Source organism: Hyla sarda, chromosome 6 (genome assembly GCF_029499605.1).
Source record: "Hyla sarda isolate aHylSar1 chromosome 6, aHylSar1.hap1, whole genome shotgun sequence".
Classification (NCBI taxonomy): domain Eukaryota; kingdom Metazoa; phylum Chordata; class Amphibia; order Anura; family Hylidae; genus Hyla; species Hyla sarda.
This window is the reverse complement of record NC_079194.1, coordinates 255,491,625-255,510,424: the sequence shown is the minus strand read 5'-3', so window position 1 is coordinate 255,510,424 and position 18,800 is coordinate 255,491,625. Positions and strand designations below refer to the sequence as shown.

At 43.6% G+C, this 18,800-nt stretch overlaps 2 protein-coding genes across 4 annotated transcripts in view; one reads left to right on the top strand and one right to left on the bottom strand.

Moving 5' to 3' along the window:
• Positions 1-1,037: 1,037 nt before the first annotated feature.
• TMEM80 (transmembrane protein 80) lies at positions 1,038-18,706 on the bottom strand. 3 transcript variants are annotated; one of them, XM_056527015.1, is made up of 5 exons: positions 18,416-18,706; positions 6,776-6,792; positions 3,268-3,361; positions 2,841-2,933; positions 1,038-1,362 (listed from the first exon to the last, which is right to left on the bottom strand). In XM_056527015.1, exons 1-5 carry the CDS (start codon positions 18,432-18,434, stop codon positions 1,157-1,159), a joined length of 429 nt encoding a protein of 142 aa, XP_056382990.1. In that variant the 5' UTR covers positions 18,435-18,706; the 3' UTR covers positions 1,038-1,156. The 3 variants fall into 3 exon arrangements, with proteins under 3 accessions (XP_056382990.1, XP_056382988.1, XP_056382989.1); XM_056527013.1 differs by lacking the exon at positions 18,416-18,706 and adding an exon at positions 18,124-18,363 and having other exon boundaries at positions 3,268-3,375; positions 6,758-6,792; XM_056527014.1 differs by lacking the exon at positions 18,416-18,706 and adding an exon at positions 17,787-17,900.
• The window catches only part of DEAF1 (DEAF1 transcription factor), a 75,967-nt gene continuing 72,141 nt past the window's right edge, over positions 14,975-18,800 (top strand). The window contains exon 1 of the mRNA XM_056527011.1: positions 14,975-14,993. The gene's annotated coding sequence lies outside the window, so the exon portion shown is untranslated. The remainder of the gene's footprint in view (positions 14,994-18,800) is intronic.

Here is an 18,800-nt window from a genome sequence, read left to right as displayed (position 1 = left end):
GTACCTGTGTGTGACGTTTTTCTCACAATTCTTATGGGATTTTCACCCCACTATTTATTTTTAACAGCATACAAAATGACTGTTGTCTCGGATTTTTCCCAGCATGCAATTCGGCCGAGACCTGACTCACTAGTCAGCTGATGAAAAGGAGCCTGTCTGCTTCAATGGGTGGAGGGATCGCTTGGTGGGAGAGAGATCAACTGCAACTAATGCAACAGCTGTAGGCACCCTGATTGAAAATCACGGGTCTTCTGTTTCAATGGGTGGAGTGGCTGATGTGTGGGAGGGAGGAAAATGGAATTGTGGGATTTGTAGTCAAAAAAAGAAAAGTCAAACAGGAAATACAAGTTCACAAAAAGCTAGCCACAGTGTTATGGTAATCTCACATTTAGCCCCAAGACAAGCGGAGCTCCTTCATAAGCATGTCTATTACTGCCTGCCAGGTATGTACTAAAATCACCTTATGGTTGATAACCCCTTTAAGGACTATGATGTTGTTTATCTATCTTTAACTTTTTTGTGTATGCAGGTATAATAGGCATTACCAAAGTAACTAATGCACACTTTTTACAGGTTTATTTGATACATTTACAATTTATAACAGAGTAAAAAAATAAAATGTAGGGATTCAATAGCAACATATCTATGAAAAATTATACAAAAGTGAGTTGACATATATTAAAGGGGTATTCCAGGAAAAAAACTTGTTTTTATATATCAACTGGCTCCAGAAAGTTAAACAGATTTGTAAATTACTTCTATAAAAAATCTTAATCCTTTCAATAATTATCAGCTGCTGAAGTTGGGTTGTTCTTTTCTGTCTGGCAACAGTGCTCTCTGCTGACATCTCTGCTTGTCTCGGGAACTGCACAGAGTAGGAGACGTTTACTATGGGGATTTGCTTCTAAACTGGGCGGTTCCCGAGACACGTGTCATCAGAGAGCACATAGACAGAAAATAACAACTCAACTTCATCAGCTCATAAGTACTGAAAGGATTAAGATTTTTTAATAGAAGTAATTTACAAATCTGTTTAACTTTCAGGTGCCAGTTGATATATATATATAAGTTTTTTCCTGGAATACCCCTTTAACCATGATCTGAAAAATTCTCTTTCCTTTTAAAACAACGGAATAAATTGATAGAAGAATTTGCTTTAACGGAAGAATGATGCGATTGTGAACAACTCTAGGATTGCTTCCAGCCCATATAGGATCAGTAGGATAGCATTAATAATTACATCTGCTCTTAGGATATACGTCTCCCAGATCAGAAAGTATACAGACAGCATGACATTGCCAACAGTGAAGAAAAGGCTGGATCCCAAGGGCAGCTCTCCTTCTGTCAAGTTTCCCATTGTTCCTGTAATAAATACATCATCGGTTTACAGTAAAGTTGTTTTACAACTCCGATCATTTAACATTTCAGCATGAAGCTCATTGACAATTTCACAGTTTTAACAATGATGATAATCCCTATATAAGTCCTTAAATAAGGGAACACAATAGAATCTGTCACCTAGAACTCAGGTACATAACTGCTTGCGTGGTTATGTAGCACTGGTAACACTGGTAACAATCAGAGTAACCTGTAAGTACCTTTATTTAGCTTGCCTGCAGCTCCAATACAAAAAAAAAACTATTTGCACATCTAAAGAGTCAAATATGACTGCAATTCCTCTCCCCACTCACTTTTACCACCATCTCCTTCTATGATTGACAGCCATTGCTCTACGAGCTCACTGCATATGTGCGGCAATACAGATGAATGGTGCATTCGGCAGTGTATTTAGAGCCCTGGCTGTCAATCATGGAAGGAGAGGGGCAGAGAGGATGGTGGTTGTGAACAGTGAGAGGCACTGACATGCTTTTTAACTCTTTAGACAGGAAAATAAAAGCATTTTTATTTTCAGTGTTGGGGCCACGGGCAAGCTAACTATAGGTACCTTTACTCTTATTACCAGTGCAACATAACCGTGCTAGCAGTGATAGAGTGGATAGTTATTAAATCCTCAGCATCAAATCCACAGTGGATTAAGTACATGTGAATAAACCCTAAAGGATCTGCTGATAAAATATTGGTGCGAGATACCACTGTTTACCTAAATTTGGCAGCGCTGTTCTGGTTGCACAAGAAGGATCTTCACAATATCAAGCAGGTATATTAATGTTATGGCTAATGTAAATTACAATCAATTCCTTCATCCAGAATAAAAATGCCTTGTAATGAATCACTCAACTGAATCGGGTGCGTTCACACGGAGTAATTCAAGAGGAAATTACTCGAGTAATTCCTCTTGAATTCTCCGCTCCAAATTAATTCACATCTCCTCTGCCCATTGACTTTAATGTTTTTTCTGCTGTCCTGTTCACACTGCGGAAATTCTGCTAGCAGAATTCCGACGCTGAATTCCGTTCCGCTTGAAGAAAGAACATGTTCATTCTTTAAGCGGAATCCGCTAGCAGAAATCAATTGAAGTCAATGGTAAAAAAAAATTCTGCCCGACATCGTTTTCGCGCAGAATTCGCGCGCAATTTGTGCAGAAATGGCTGAAAAACCCTTCACTTCTTTCTCCCCCATGTCCGCGCGCAATTCCGCGCAAATTGCGTGCGAATTGCGCGTGAATTTCGCACAAATTGCGTGCGAATTGGGCGTGAATTTCGCGCAAAAATAAAATTATTTTTTCTGGCCGAAAATTTTTCAGCGTGAATTACTCTTCATTTACTCCATGTGAACGCACCCTAAAAAGGATACACCTAGATGGTCATCATGTATTATTTTTTTTTTTTGTCTTCTGAAACACAATATTTGCTTTTTATAGTGTATAAGTTGCTTCTTACCCAAGTAAAGCCTCACAGATTCCAGAATTGCCATAAAGAAGAGCAGACCAAGATCTAATGCTAAATTAGAATCGGGATAACTAAAGACCTGACCTGTGAGAGAGATGTAAAATGATAGACAGTTGCATACTACAAATATTATATTTTTAGTATATATGAAAAACATGCACATAAGATATTTGTCCAGTATAACCATGTGTAGGTAGGAAGATAGAGATAGGTAGTGTAACCCACCCTAAGAAAGATAGAAGGCTTGAGAGATAGATAAGAAAGGGAGGGGAGAGAGGGAGGGAGGAGAAAGATAGAAATATATGGATAGACAGATAAAAGATAGATAGGCAGATCCCCATCCAAGTACATTTTTGAGCTCTATTCTTTTGGGTATATTGAGTTACAATAGTTTGTCTAAGCTCTGCTCAGTACTTACTTTTATAAATTATCATAAGCAGTGTTGCTACAAAATAGAAAACATAATACACAACATTGATGTAAAGAAGGATTTGCAGAGGGACCGATGATCGCTGGTATTGGGCTACTGAGGAAAATAACCAGAAGAAAATGAAACGTATAGAATAAAAAACACAATAAAAGAGAACAGGACAACTGGAAGGACTAAAATGTTACCACCATTGGCTTGAAAGATACAGTGGTCCCTCAACATACGATGGTAATCCGTTCCAAATGAACCATCATTTGTTGAAACCATCGTATGTATGAGGGATCCGTGCAATGTAAAGTAAAGGAAGTTATACTCACCTGTCCACGCCGCTCCGGACCCATCTCCGCTGCCCTGGATGTCGCCCTCCATCGCTGTCGCCGCGTCCCCGTGGTGTCCCCGACGCTCCGGACGCCTCTGCTTCCCCGGGATCCTCACTCTCCGTCGCCGCCATCACGTCACTACGCACGCACGACGCTCCTATTGGATGACCGGACGGCGTGCGCACGACATGATGACGACGATGGAGAGCACCGGCGATGGAGGGGATCGTGAAGAGGACGCTCCGTAGCCCGAGAACAGGTAGGGGACCATCACCAGAGCACACGGGGCACCGTAAACGGCTATCCGGTGGCAGCTGAAGCAGTCAGCACTGCCAGATAGCCGTTTATGCGATGGCCCCGACATACAAAAGCATCGTATGTTGATGCTGCCTTCAACATGCGATGGCCTCTCAGAGGCCATCGCATGTTGAAATTATCGTATGTCGGGGCCATCGTAGGTTGCGGGATCACTGTATATGTGCTACAGTTCACTGCTCATGAGACAAGTTATCCCTATTATTTCTCATTATATATTCAGGCTGCGTTTCCACTTGGAAGTTTTTTGGAAAACTGCCAGTGCTAGAAGTGTATTTGAAAGGAATGGGTAATATAAAGGAAGGACTTATACAAGTATATAAGTGGAAACACAGAATAGGGAATAAATGTCTGATTGTGGGGGTCCGACTGTTATGACCCCCCATGATCTCCTAAGTGCTCCGGCCCCCACCTTCAGAGATGTTCTCATGCTGAACAGAAGTGATGGCCCACTCAGCCAATCACCAGTGGTGGGAACAGGGCTCCAGTTCAGGAGATGTCGGGAAGTCCCAGTGGTCAGACCTTCCACGATCAGACACTTATCCTCTATTCTGTAAATACATTTTTCAAAACCAGAGTTTTATGTCTTGGTGCTATGTATGTGCAGAGGAGTGGGCGAGGCTACAAGGGAGATCAGCCTCCAGTGACCCCCAGCACAGATGCCGGAACAATCTTATCAATCTGAGAGGACATGTGTCACATTTAAAGTATGTTCACGTTTAGGATTTGATGAGGAATTCAAAATCTTCTTTTGGTCTCCCATGCAAGTGAGTGGGGAATTTCAGATCCAATTCACATAAAGCAAGAAAACATTCTGGTATAATAATGACTGTGCTGCATATTTTAAAATAACTTGTGGACATACCCTGAGGCTGTGTTCACACGACTGAATTTCCATGCGGAATTCTTCTGCAGAAGACATTTTGCTGCAATAGAGTCCCATTGATTGTGCTGCACTGTGCATACGGTGGAATATCTGCCACAGAAATCCTGATTCCAGAGTCCACAGGAAGAATAGACATGTCTGTTCTTTCTGCAGAGTCTGCACAAAAATGCATTGCGGTCTGAGACATGCATTTCCAAGCGGTCCTAGCGCAGGCGCTCCGCTGACAGTGGAATGTCCGCATGGAATTTCTGGGGCTGGACAATCCACTGTCTGAACATAGCCTTAGGGGTTTCCCTTTTTTATACCAAAGGGATGAGATGAGCATTTGCTTTGGCACTGAATGAGGACACTGATCAACACTGACCCAAATGTTTACAGCATCTGGATTGTGGAGTGTTCTGATGACTTTGTGCAGTGATGTGCATCTAGACAGACATAAGTGGCATGTATGAACTCTGCAGCTCTTTTCGGATCAGATTTTTAGCATTAAAGGGGTACTCCGCCCCTGGCATCTCATCCCCTATCCAAAGGATAGGGGATAAGATGTTAGATCGCCACGGTCCCACTGCTGGGGACCCCGGGGATCGCCGCTGCGGCACCCCGCCATCATTACTGCACAGAGCGAGTTCGCTCTGTGCGTAATGACGGGCGATACAGGGGCCGGAGCAGCGTGACGTCATGGCCCGTCCCCTTAATGCAAGTCTATGGCAGGGGGCGTGACGACCGCCACGCCCCCTCCCATAGACTCGTAATGACGGGGCGGGCCGTGACGTCACGAGGGGCGGAGCCGTGACATAACGATGCTCTGGCCCCTGTATTGCCCGTCATTACGTGCAGAGCGATCTCGCTCTGCGCAGTAATGATAGAGGGGTGCTGCAGCGATCCCCAGGGTCCCCAGCAGCGGGACCCCGGCGATCTGACATCTTATCCCCTATCCTTTGGATAGGGGATAAGATGTCTAGGGGCGCAGTACCCCTTTAAACATGATTGTTTTACAAAACATTACGCTCTGATGCAATATTGCATGAAGATACCCATTATAGTAAAGCACTGGGTGGCATTTTCACTATATGTCAGGTGTCTACTTTCAGAAAATAAAATGCTATGGGGATATAATCTCTCTATGTAATGTTTATTCCTACAGGTTAGGTTGTAAAATAAAAGTATAATATCAATGTAGAAAATAGAACTGGCACTACAACTGTAAAATCCCAAATAGTCCTGGAACAACAATGGCAGGGTGTGATATTAGCAATATAGAAGCACTGGTGTGGCGGTGCAATGAAGCCTACGAATAGCAAACAGTTCTACAATGCAAGTGCCGGAGGAAAGAATAGGCAGCACTCACCACAATAGTTGTTCTGTGCTTTATTCCAATGGAATCATGGGGTACATACAGCGGGTGCGTTCGTGACGAGCGACATATGTTTCACGCTCCCTTAGGGCATCCTCTGGCTCATACCATGAGCCAGAGGATGCGCTAAGGAAGCGTGAAACATGTCACTCGTCACAAACGCACCCGCTGTATGTACTCCATGATTCCATTGGAATAAAGCACAGAACAACTATTGTAGTGAGTGCAGCCTATTCTTTTCTCCGGCACTTGCATTTTAAAATTTTAAGTCATTGTTCCCAACTTACAGTAGCCTTCCATTAATTTTAATAGGAATTCTACATCTCATTCCACACATTGGAAATCCCATAGTGGAACGTCCGATGAGGAATTTGATTCGGAATCTGTCAGAAAAGTCTCATTTGTCAATGTAATGGCGCTTATGTTTGCAGCAAACTGGCGTGGACACAAGTGCTGATTCCGGATCATTTCTGCTTCATTTACCATGGAGCAGGAAGAGTGCCGATCCTCAGAGGAATTCAGTGAGAATATTTTCCTTGCTAAATTTCCTCAGTGTGAACGAGTCCTATGACTCCTAGTGAATCTAGTAAATTACAGAATTACTTTTTATCCAAAGGATACAACCAGCGAGCCCTTTCCTGTGAAAACAAAGGAGAGACCATGAAAATGATGGTAAATTACAGTATATTTTAATTGACACAAAGCAGCCAATCACATTCTAGATTCTAGACAAAATGGAAATTTGTCTGAAACCATATTTTTGGGGATTTGCTTTGGGCAAATAAAATACAGGAGTGGGATCTTCTGCCTGCTCCTGTATTTTATTTGCCCAAAGCAAATTCCCCCAAAATGTGGTTTCAGACAAATTGGCGAAGCAGTTACTGTATATCTTTTTATTTTTTTTTATTCAAAAGCTTTATTAAATGCCAGCATGAAGAGGGGTTAACAGAAACAAAAACAGGGTAAAAGGGGCTGAGCCTAAGTCAGTACAATCGTAATTGAGACAGTACATATACAATAAAAATAACTCAACAACAAGTAGGAGCTAGAAAGTGCAGACAGCAATATAGCAGTCACAGGAGTCAATTTGATGGGATCAAAAGGGAAAAAGCCACACAGGGGGCTAAAGCTGAGGAGAAGGTAGACACAACCACTAGCTATTAGCATCATGGAAAGACTAAAGGTTGTCTTGCCCACTACAACCATTATAAGGGAGCGAGGCACTCAGCAAGTCAAAATATGGGAAGAACTGCAAACCATAGAAACCACAGAGAAGGAGGGAGAGGGACACCCAAAAAACGGGACCTCAATCTACGGGGAAGGAAGTCTGTAGTGGAGGAACCGAGGAGAGGAGGTAAACAAACCACGGACGCCAGTGCTTCAGGTGGCACAAGTCAGCCAGACATTCCTCAAAACTCTTAATACACAGACCCTGTGTAAGCCAATCTGTGACCGTCGGGGATGGATGTGGATTTCCAGCGCCTAGGCACCATTCTCCCTGGTGCCTCCAATAACAAACCAGTCAGGTTCATACGAAGGGAAGAGACCTTGTACCAGCGAGAAGAAGTTTCAAATTTGACTCCTGCAGTGTCACTGATAAAGACGACTTACGACAAAGCAGGAATTAAGTTTTTCAGTCTGCTGTACTAAAGGGATGTGGAAATCCTATCGCCCGGGACATGTAGTTCCGGGTGAAGGGCAGGTGACTTTTTCATATATTTAGCCCTGTATCAGGCAAGCAGGGCTGGACCGACTCCCCCCCCCCTTTTTTTTTATAATGCCGGAATGAGGTGCAGGAGCGGATGCAGACTTGCATGGGACGCAAGTCTGCACCTCACACCGGCGCTCAGGGTGTATGGAGCGGGCTCCTGACTCGAGCCCACTCCATACTCGGTGGCCCCTGGCTGATTTTAGTAGCCGGGGGCCGCCGCTAATAGCCCGGCATACGGCGATCGTCGCGGCCGGCTATTAACCCTTTAGATCACCGCTAAAAGTGGTGTCTAAAGGGATCTTTTAACCATCCCTGGTGGTATAGCGGGGTGGATGCCCCCCCCCCGCAGCGCGATCGTGGGAAGGAGATCCCCTGTGGAGGTAGCCGGAGGGCTTACCTCTGTATTCATGGCTGCCCCAGAGATCTGCATTTGATTGAGCCTTCCTTGAGCGGGCTCAACCAAATGAACACAGATCAATGGAGTTCAATAGAACTGCATTGATCTGTATGAGGAATCTAAATGATTCCTCCTAAAAATAGTGTAGTTAAATAAAAGAAAGTTTAATAAAAGTTTAAATACACCCATGAACCCCTTCCATATTAAAAGTTCATATCACCCCCCTTTTCCATATAAAAATATGTAAACATAATAAAGATAAACATATTTGGTATTGACGTGTGTGTAATTGCCCTAACTAGGGATGTCCCGATACCAATACTGGTATCGGGGCCGATACCAAGTATTTGCATGGTATCGGGGACTCGTCTAATGTCCCCGATACCAAATCCGATACCTGGTGGAGTGCTCCCCTCCGCTGCCCCGTTCTCTGGTCCACATCACTGCCGCTGACCCGTTCTGCCGTCCGTATCATGGCGTCTTATGGAGGAGCATGTGACACACACATCACTCCACTGCGCCCAGCGTAACCCTATGGAGGAAGCAGAGTGACGTGTATGTCACATGCTCCTCCATAAGATGCCATGATGCGGACGGCAGAATGGGTCAGCGGCATGATGAGTAGGGGGCTGCAGAGCGGCGATACCGGACAGGTGCAAGTGAGAAACTACAAGGGGGGTCCTGATATCTACAATTGCGGTCCTGCTGGCTACAAGGGGGGTCCTGCTGGCTACAATTGGGGGAGGGGGGGCTGCGGTCTACAGGAGGGCTGCTACTAATGTCTGCACCTATCTATACTCCCTACTATTAAAGGCAATCTTACAGCAGAGTCACCTGCACTAACTTGAATTTATAGGTAGATAGTGCAGGTGACCTGGTTTCTACCGCTGCTCACCATGTGATCATCAGCTAAATCGCTCCGGAGACAATGCAAATTCTCCGTTCTGCCCAAATTGGAAGAGAGAAATCTTACTACAGCAGCCACCTCCATTGCACACAGCAAGGAACCTACATATCAGCACGGTAAGCAGCGCCAGAAACCGCGTCACCCTGCTGTCAGATTCCCTTTAACATAAAAGTACTCGCACTTGGTATCGGCGAGTACCAGAATTAAAGTATCAGAACTTGTACTCGGTCTTAAAAAAATGGTATCGGGACATCCCTAGTCCAAATTATTAAAAAATAACATTTTATATCCCGTACGGTAAATGGCGTTAACGTAAAAAAAAAATCATCACAGAATTGCGTTTTTTATGTTTATAACACCATATCCCAGAAAAATTAAGTAAAAAAGCATTCAAAAAGTCAGATCAATACCAAAATGGTACCGATACAAACAGCATATTATGGCCCGAAAAATGAGCCCTCATACAGTCCAGTATACGGAAAAATATGTAAAAAATTTTACAAGGGTCAGGAATTTTTTTTTATTAAAAAGTAAAAAAAAAAAAAATCATTAAAACATGATGGAAACTAAACAAATTTGGTATTGGTGTAATCAGGCCGACCTAAAGTATCAAAATAATATGTAAGTTTGACCACAAGGTGAATGAAAAAAATGCAAATTTGGGGTTTTTCTTTTTTTTGCCAATTTCACCTCACAATTTTTTTTTTTATTTCAGAGCATAAGTTATGGAAAAATGAAAGGTGTCTTTACAAAGTATACTTGGCCTTATATGGGTTTGCAGATAGAGAGTTATGGAAAATAAGAGTTATGGCTATTATAGGACGAGGAGGAAAAAACTAAAGTGCAGAAACTAATAAAGACCTTATTTACATAGTATTTTGGTTGAAATTATTTTATCTACCAGGACAAGTGGATTTTCTTGAGGGACAAGTAGATGTGTTCCGCTTTAGTCCCTTGGACAAGTAGTTTTTTTATTTCCACACCCCTGTGTACTAGGAACGCCATCAAGCTCACGCTCCCTACTCCTCTGAAAAGGAAGCAGGTCTGGAGAAACTCTACTACAGAGAATGGCATACAGGGACGACAATACATGTATCGGTGGACAGACAGAGGGATTCGAAGGCAGTCAGATCGCTATGAAAATCCCACGACCCTGAAAAAGAGAGCGTGACGAGGGACTAGTGTCCCCAAGGATGCCAGGCAGAGTTCTCAGCGAGGATGACTGGAGAACCCGAGTGATAGGAAATGTATCAGGCAGGGATATGGTAAGAAAGCCACCAGCCCGGAAACCCGGTTTACCCAGCAGAGAAATAAGGGGACCAAAGGGTTTGAGAAGGCGCAACTTGGAGAGCTGGCGTAAAACATCTGGCAAACCGTCCGGGAGATGAAGGGGAGGGAGGGCAGGGTCCACTTCGTCCAACGAGACGGGCGAATCCATGGAAGAGACGTAAGCGGGAATGGAGAAGCAGACCGTTCCAGACCCACCCACGTGATGACGAGGAAGGAGAGCGCCGGCCATACAGGGGATCCCTGAATGGAGAAGACACCGAGGAGGCAGGTAAGGTCTCTCCCGGTGTCCTGTAAGCACTAACCCGGCTATTCAGTGGGGCTGTTTGGGACCGCCGCGGTGAAATCGCGGCGGTCCCGGACAGCCCGACTGAACAGCCGGGTTAGTGTCACTTTCCCTTTAGACGCGGCGGTCAGCTTTGATTGCCGCGTCTGAAGGGTTAATACAGGGCATCACCGCGATCGGTGATGTCTTGTATTAGCCGCGGGTCCTGGCCGTTGATGGCCGCAGGGACCGCCGCTATAGGGGTGTATTCGCCGTATAAGACGCACCAACTTTTTCCCCCCAGTTTTGGGGAAGAAAAAGTGCGTCTTATACGGCGAAAAATACGGTATACATTAATGGGTGCTAAAAACAGAAGCTGTTGTATGCCATTCAGCATAGTCTGTTTCCCATTACATAAAAAAAAAAAAAATTAAAAAAAATTTAATTGGTCAACAACACAATAGCGTAATTGCCGATACCGATAATGCCCAAAATCGTGATTATCGGCCGATAATATCGGCCATACCGATAATCGGTCGATCCCTAATTCACATCATGATTTTTGCGCTATTAAATTTATACAATTCTATCATTAAAACAGTGTAGAATTGTAGAGCTAGACCAGTGCTCTAATAATCCTGGCAGCGTCAGTAGCCGATAACACTGATCAATGCTGTGCTATAGGCTTCTATGACACAGCATTGATCAGTGTCTGCAATCACAAGATTGCATCTAATAGTCCCCATGGCAGTGTTTTCCAAACAGTGTGCCTCCAGCTGTTGAAAAACTACAATTTCCAGCATGCCTGTACATCCTTTGATGTCTGGGCATACTGGGAGTTGTAGTTATGTAACAATTGGAGACACACTGTTTGGAAAACACTGCCCTATGGGGACTAATAAAATTGTGTGGAAAAAAAATAAAAATAAAATAAAAGGTAATAAATGTTAATAAGCCCCTCCCCTAATAAAAGTTATGAATCACCCCACTTTTTCCCCATTTTTAAATAAAATAATACGTGGTATTGCTGCGTGCGTAAATGTCACAACTATTAAAATATAACTAATAAAACAGCACGGTCAATGGTGTAAATGTTAAAAAAAATAAAATGAAATAACAGGATTTCAAATTTTTGGTCACTTCATATACCAGAAAAAAATGACGTATTAAAAAGTGACCAAAAAGTCAAAACAATAATGGTACCGATAAGAACTACAGATCACCGCAGAAAAATTAGCCTCATACAGCCCGGTATTTGAAAAATAAGATATATAGGGGTCAGAAGGGGCCAATTTTAAAGGAAATCTGTCACCAGTGTCACCTGCATTAATCTTTCGGTACCGATAGGTAGTGCAGGTGACACTGATGACAACGGTACTTACCTTGTACCGTTCCGTGCAGCGGATATTCGGTAATCTCCGTTAGCTCCAGCTCCAGGCACCCGGCTGGGGGCACGGGCAGAGCTTAGGCTGCTTTCACACAATAAAAATCCATCCGTTACAAACGTCCGTCAGAAAACCCAAACGGCCGTTAAACAATCCCATTCAAGTCTATGGGATTTTTTTATTACCTGTTATGAACCGTTATAGCCCGTCATGAATAACAGCCGTTAGTTGTGACGGGAGAAATAATGGGACATGCACGAATTTTGGGGCATGGGCGGAGCTTAGTGACATCACCACTGCTGCTCTCTGCTAGGTCCCAGGTCCTGGGAACAGCAGTGGTGACGTCACTAAGGCTTCTTTCACACTATGAGCATTCATCTGTTATTAAATGTCCGTTTTCTGTGTGAAAACGGATGTACAATAACTAGAGATGAGCGAACTTACAGTAAATTCGATTCGGCACGAACTTCTCAGCTCGGCAGTTGATGACTTTTCCTGCATAAATTAGTTCAGCTTTCAGGTGCTCCCGTGGGCTGGAAAAGGTGGATACAGTCCTAGGAGACTCTTTTCTAGGAATGTATCCACCTTTTCCAGCCCACCGGAGCACCGGAAAGCTGAACTAGTTTACGCAGGATAAGTCATCAACTGCCGAGCCGAGAAGTTTGTGACGAATCGAATTTACTGTAAGTTCGCTCATCTCTAATAATAACGGATGAAATAACGGGTGCTAACGGATAAATATTCATCCGTTAAGACCCGTTATCCCTCATGTATGGCCATAAAACCTCTGCCTACAGACTCCCACAGCCAGGACTACTACTCCCATTATGGAACAGACTTGTTTCCATGATGGGAGTAGTAATTCCCTGGCTTCAGGAGTCTGCCGGTGACTGGGGAGGTTACATTAGTGTTTGTACTACTACCCCCATCATGGAACATGTCTGTTCCATGATGGGGGTTGTAGTACAGGGGCTGAGGGATTGATCACACCAGGTTTCAATTCTGAGACCCGATCAGAAGTTATTAAACAGGGGAGCGGCAGCAAGCTCCGCAACCCTGCGATGTATGAGTATGTTTTAAAGGGGTACTCCGGTGAAAACCTTTTTTCTTTTAAATCAACTGGTGGCAGAAAGTTAAACATATTTGTAAATTACTTCTATTAAAAAATCTTAATCCTTCCTGTACTTATTAGCTGCTGAATACTACAGAGGAAATACTTCTCTTTTTGGAATGCACTCTGATGACATCACGAGCACAGTTCTCTCTGCTGACGTTATTATAATAATAATAATGCTTTATTTATTGTTGTCCTTAGTGGGATTTGAACCCAAGTCCCCAGCACTGCAAGGCAGCAGTGCTAACCACTGAGCCACCATGCTGCCCTTAGCATACATCTGCTATGCATGGTTGCTAAAATGGACAGATGTCAGCAGAGAGCACTGTGCTCGTGATGTCATCAGTGTTCCAAAAATAAAGGAATTTCCTCTGAAGCATTCAGCAGCTAATAAGTACTGGAAGGATTAAGATTTTTTAATAGAAGTAATTTACAAATATGTTTAACTTTCTGCCACCAGTTAATTTAAAAGAAAAAAGGTTTTCACCGAAATACCCCTTTAACTTTCATTTTTGAATTCCCCGCAGGGAGCCCTGAATGGTCGGTACTTAGGAGCCAATCAGGGCTCTCAGCTGGAGATTTAAAAATGAACATTGTGAGTTGCAGGGGGGCCATATCTATATTAAAAGTGCAGTGGGGGCAAGATATATAGCGCTGCAGGGGGGGGGGGCAGACATAGCCTATAATATACCCTCCACAACGCAGCCATCTATATACATATGTCACAGCAGCACTATATGTGAAAAGCATTCTAGAAGCAGCTGACCGCCCAATGCTGCTGATAGAAATACTTTTCATACATAGCGCAGCACCGGCAAATGTATATAGAAGCGGTGTCAGGTCAGATAACGCTATATGTCTGCACCCTCCATCGCTTCTATATACATATACCCCTGCAGCGCTATGAATAAAAAGTATTTCTATTAGCAGCGCATAGAGCCAGCAGACGTCTGGCTCCTCAGTACCAGCCGTTCAGGGCTCCCCGTGAGGGATCCAAAAAACTTCTGATCGCATCAGGTCTCAGAAGTGAGACCCGGTGCGATCAATCCCTCAGCCCCTGTACTACAACCCCCATCATGGAACAGACTCTGTTTCATGATGGGGGTAGTAGTACAAACACTAATGTAGCCTCCCCAGCTGTCTGCAGACTCCCGGAGCTAGGGAATTACTACTCCCATCATGGAAACAAGTCTGTTCCATGATGGGAGTAGTAGTAGTCCCTCAGCACTGCAGGAGTCTGCTGATGTCACCTCTTCTGAGCATGCTCAGAAGTAATAATGGATATTATTGAGGTGTCCTGGTACCGTATTTTATATGTTACCTATGTAGAGGTCCCCATAGTCAGAGTCCGTAGGACGTCAGGGTCCCTCTTTTCTAGTCTTCCCCTTGTCACCTCTCACTTAGCCACTAAATGTATAGTAGTTCTATCTGATATTTATACAGTTATAAGTATAGAAAGGAAAGTGTATATATTGAATTGTCTACCTGTTTAAAGCGTAACAGGACCTGCAGGTCATGTGATCAGGTGGAAAACTGTATGGTTTTGCTTAAGGACCTTAGGAAGTCCCAGTGACGTGTTCACCCACCATGCCTTGTAACGGTGAGTGACAGCTGACACGGACCAATCCAGAACGGCCCTGCCTCTGCCCATATAAGGGAGCGGCGGCCATTAATCGCTCTGGTTCCTGCGCTGCTGATGAGGACGGATCTGCGCAGCTGTCGTCAGCAGTGACTAGGCCCAAGCCTTGCGGCAACGGCCATTCATACAAAACTGTAAGTTATCTCAATCCCTGTTAACTTCGCAAGATCACCGGAACCTAAATAGACCCCTAAATCCGGACGGATCTCTACACAAATCCTAATTCTATTAATCCTTGGATAAATCAATGGTCCGCAGCATCTGTCAACCATTGCTGAGCTGTATAGAGACTGTATTAGGCTGGGTTCACACCACGTTTTGTTAAATACGGTTCCCGTATACCGCTGGGAGGAGGGGGGCGGGGCTTAATTGCGGCGCCCGCACTCAGCCGTATTCGGGAACCGTAGTTAATGTATGTCTATGAGCCGACCGGAGTGAACCGCAGCCTCCGGTCGGCTTTGTTTTCGGCCGTATGCGGTTTACCGACCGCAGGCAAAAACGTGGTCGAACGGAGGCTGCGGTTCACTCCGGTCGGCTCATAGACATACATTAACTACGGTTCCCGAATACGGCTGAGTGCGGGAGCCGCGATTAAGCACCGCCCCCCCTCCTCCCAGCCGTATATGGGAACCGTATTTAACAAAACGTGGTGTGAACCCAGCCTTACTAAGACTGTTGCTGTTAATTGGATGTACTGCAAGTACTTCAGTAAAGTTTATGCAAGTTCATCCCTATTGTGGATCTTCATTCATTTAAGCACGCACCTATCGTTTCTGGGAAGGGTGGCGATAGGCCGAAGATTTACCTCAGCGTATTAACCCTCATCCTGCCACATTATAAACCAGGTTCAAACGGATGACATATAGGCTCATCCATTTGCCATAGACTTCAATGTTAAAAATAACGGCTGTTAATTTACCAGTTTTTTGTGATGGACGAGAAATTTGTGAATGTGCCGTTATTTCTCCCGTCACAACTAACGGCCGTTATTCATCACGGGCTATAACGGTTTATAACGGGTAATATAAAAAAATTCCATAGACTTGAATGGGATTGACAGCCGTTTAACATGGGTTTTCTGACGGACGTTTGTAACGGATGAATTTTTATAGTGTGAAAGCAGCCGAAGCTCGACCCGTACCCCCAGCCGGGTGCCTAGAGCTGGAGCTAATGGAGATTACCGGAGATCCCCTGCACGGAACGGGACAAGGTAAGTACCGTTGTTATCAGTGTCACCTGCACTACCTGGTTACACTACCAGGTTAGTGCAGGTGACACTGATGACAGAGCGCTGGTTACACTGATCAATGATATGCTATGGCATAGCACTGATCAGTATATGCAATCAGAAGATTGCCTGTTTTAGCTCCCTGTGGGGCAAAAAAAAGTGTAAATTTTTTAAAATAAAAGTGAATTCACCCCTTCCCTTTTAAAAGTTTAAATCACCCCCCCTTTTCCCATTTTTTTTAAATAAAATTATGTAATAAAAATTATCATATGTGGTACCGTCGCGTGTGTAAATGTCTGAACTATTAAAATATAAGGTTAGCTTAACCGCACGGTCGATGGCATACACGTAAAAAAAAATACCAAAGTCCAAAATTGTGCATTTTTGGTCACTTCATATACCATAAAAATATTAATAAAAAGCGATCAAAAAGTTCTATCAAAACAAAAATTGTCCTGAGAAAAACTACAGACCACAGAAAATTAGCCCTACTAAAGCCCCGTATGCGGAAAAATAAAAAAGTTATATGGGTCAGAGGATCCCAATTTTAAAAATACTAATTTTGGTGCATGTAGTTAGGATTTTTTTAAGTAGTAAAATAAAATCTGCATAATTTAGGTATCCTTGTAACCGTATGGACCTACAGAATAAAGATAAGGTGTCATTTTTACCGAAAAGTGTACTGTGTAGAAACGGAAGCCTCTAAAAGTTACAAAGTTACCCCACAAACATATATTTTTTTTGTTTTGTGTGTCTTTTGTTATTAAATGATTGATGTCATTACAAAGTACAATTGGTTGTGCAAAAAACAAGCCCTTATAAGGGTCTGTAGGTGCGAAATTGAAAGCAGTATGATTTTTAGAATGGGAGGAGGGAAAAAATAAAAATTGGCCTGGTCCTTAAAGGGGAATTCCGGTGGAAACAAGTAGAAAACAAATGTTTTCAGATCAATTGGTGCCAGAAAGTTACACAGATTTGTAAATTACTTTTATTAAAATGTTTTAATCCTTCCAGTACTTATCAGCTGCTGTATACTACAGAGAAATTTGTGACTTTATTTTCTGTCTAACCACAGTGCTCTCTGCTGACACCTCTGACCATGTCAGGAACTGTCCAGATGAGAAGCAAATCGCCATAGAAAACCTTTCCTGCTCTGGACAGTTCCTGACACGGACAGAGGTGTCAACAGAGAGCATTGTGGTCAGGTTGGAAAGAACTTCACAAATTTCTCTGTAGTTTATCTGTAGTATACAGCATCTGATAAGTAATTGATGGGTTAAGATTTTTAAATAGAATTAATTTACAAATCTGTTTGACTTTCTTGCTTTGAAAAAAAAAAAATTCTCACCTGAGGTCCCCATTAAGGTGGAAAGGTGGAAATGGGCTAGGTCCTTAAAGGGGTACTCCGGGTCTGATGAATCACGATGCCAATGTATCGTGATGTCACAATACTTCAGCCCCGTGATCGTGATTCATCAGACCCGAAGCGATGTTTGCTCTGGAGGCTGATTATAGTGGGGTGCTGCATGAAAGATTGCGGAGGTTCCCAGCAGCTGGACCCCCACGATCAGACATCTTATCCCCTATCCTTTGGATAGAGAATAAGATGTCTTAGGGCCAAAGTACCCCATTAAGGGGTTAAATAGGGGGGATATCACCATGTGTTTATTATATTGCATATCGAAATCGCAATATTTACCTCCATAATCGCAATCACACATTTTTTCCATATCTTGCAGCCTTAATAGGTATCATTTTAATCACAATAAGGGAGATTTATCAAAACCTGCTTCTTTCATTTTTCACAGGCCTATTTCAAAATGAAAGAAGCGATCTGATTGGTTGCTATGGGCAACTGGTCAACTTTTCCTCTCCACAGGTTTTGATAAATCTCCCCCATTGAATGACTTACAGACTTATGAACGAGACTTCCGAAAGTGCACTGCGTAAAAAACTACCCCCCCCCCCTTTCCAAAAGTTTCAAAATATTAATTTTTTTTCCTCCCCTAAATAGTAATATTTTTATTTTGCCGTACATTTTATGTTACAATAGAGTGCATCATTACAAAGTACAATTGGTTGCACGAAGAAAAAGCCCTCATATCGGTCTGTGGATGGAAAAATAAAAGAAGGCGAGAAATAAAAATGAAATGGCAAACATGAAAATAAACTGTGTCCTGAAGGGGTTAATCTATGACTAGTACACGGGGGACATGTTTACTGTCTCAGCTATTGGCTATGCAGAAGCTTATGGGGAAAAAAAGGGGGTTTAAGGCCTATTTTGAGGGGGAATCCGTCTGTTACTATGGTAACGCGTCTCGTGCTTACCTCTTCTGGTCAGCGCCATGTCTCTCAGACCTTCGGGAGCACTCGGCTTTCTCCGCCGCAGACGCGAAGTAGCAAGGGTCGAACAGACACCGCCATATTTGTTAAGGGCAAAGCTCCTTCGCTTCGCTATAATTCGGCCCTTCACCGATGCATAATAGACATAGCTTATTTACGGTATTGCGGTTACACTGATGGCAGATGAGGTTCTCCACGTCTTTACACACTTATGAAGAGGGCAAACACTCAATACGACCACATCCAAAATGGCTTCCTCTGAGCCGCCGTTAATGAATGCCGTAGAACGTCTTGTTGCAGGCATGCGCAGTAGCTGTCGCGCTCGGGTTACGTTTCTTCGGCGCAGCAGCCATTCTCGGTGTGAATCGGA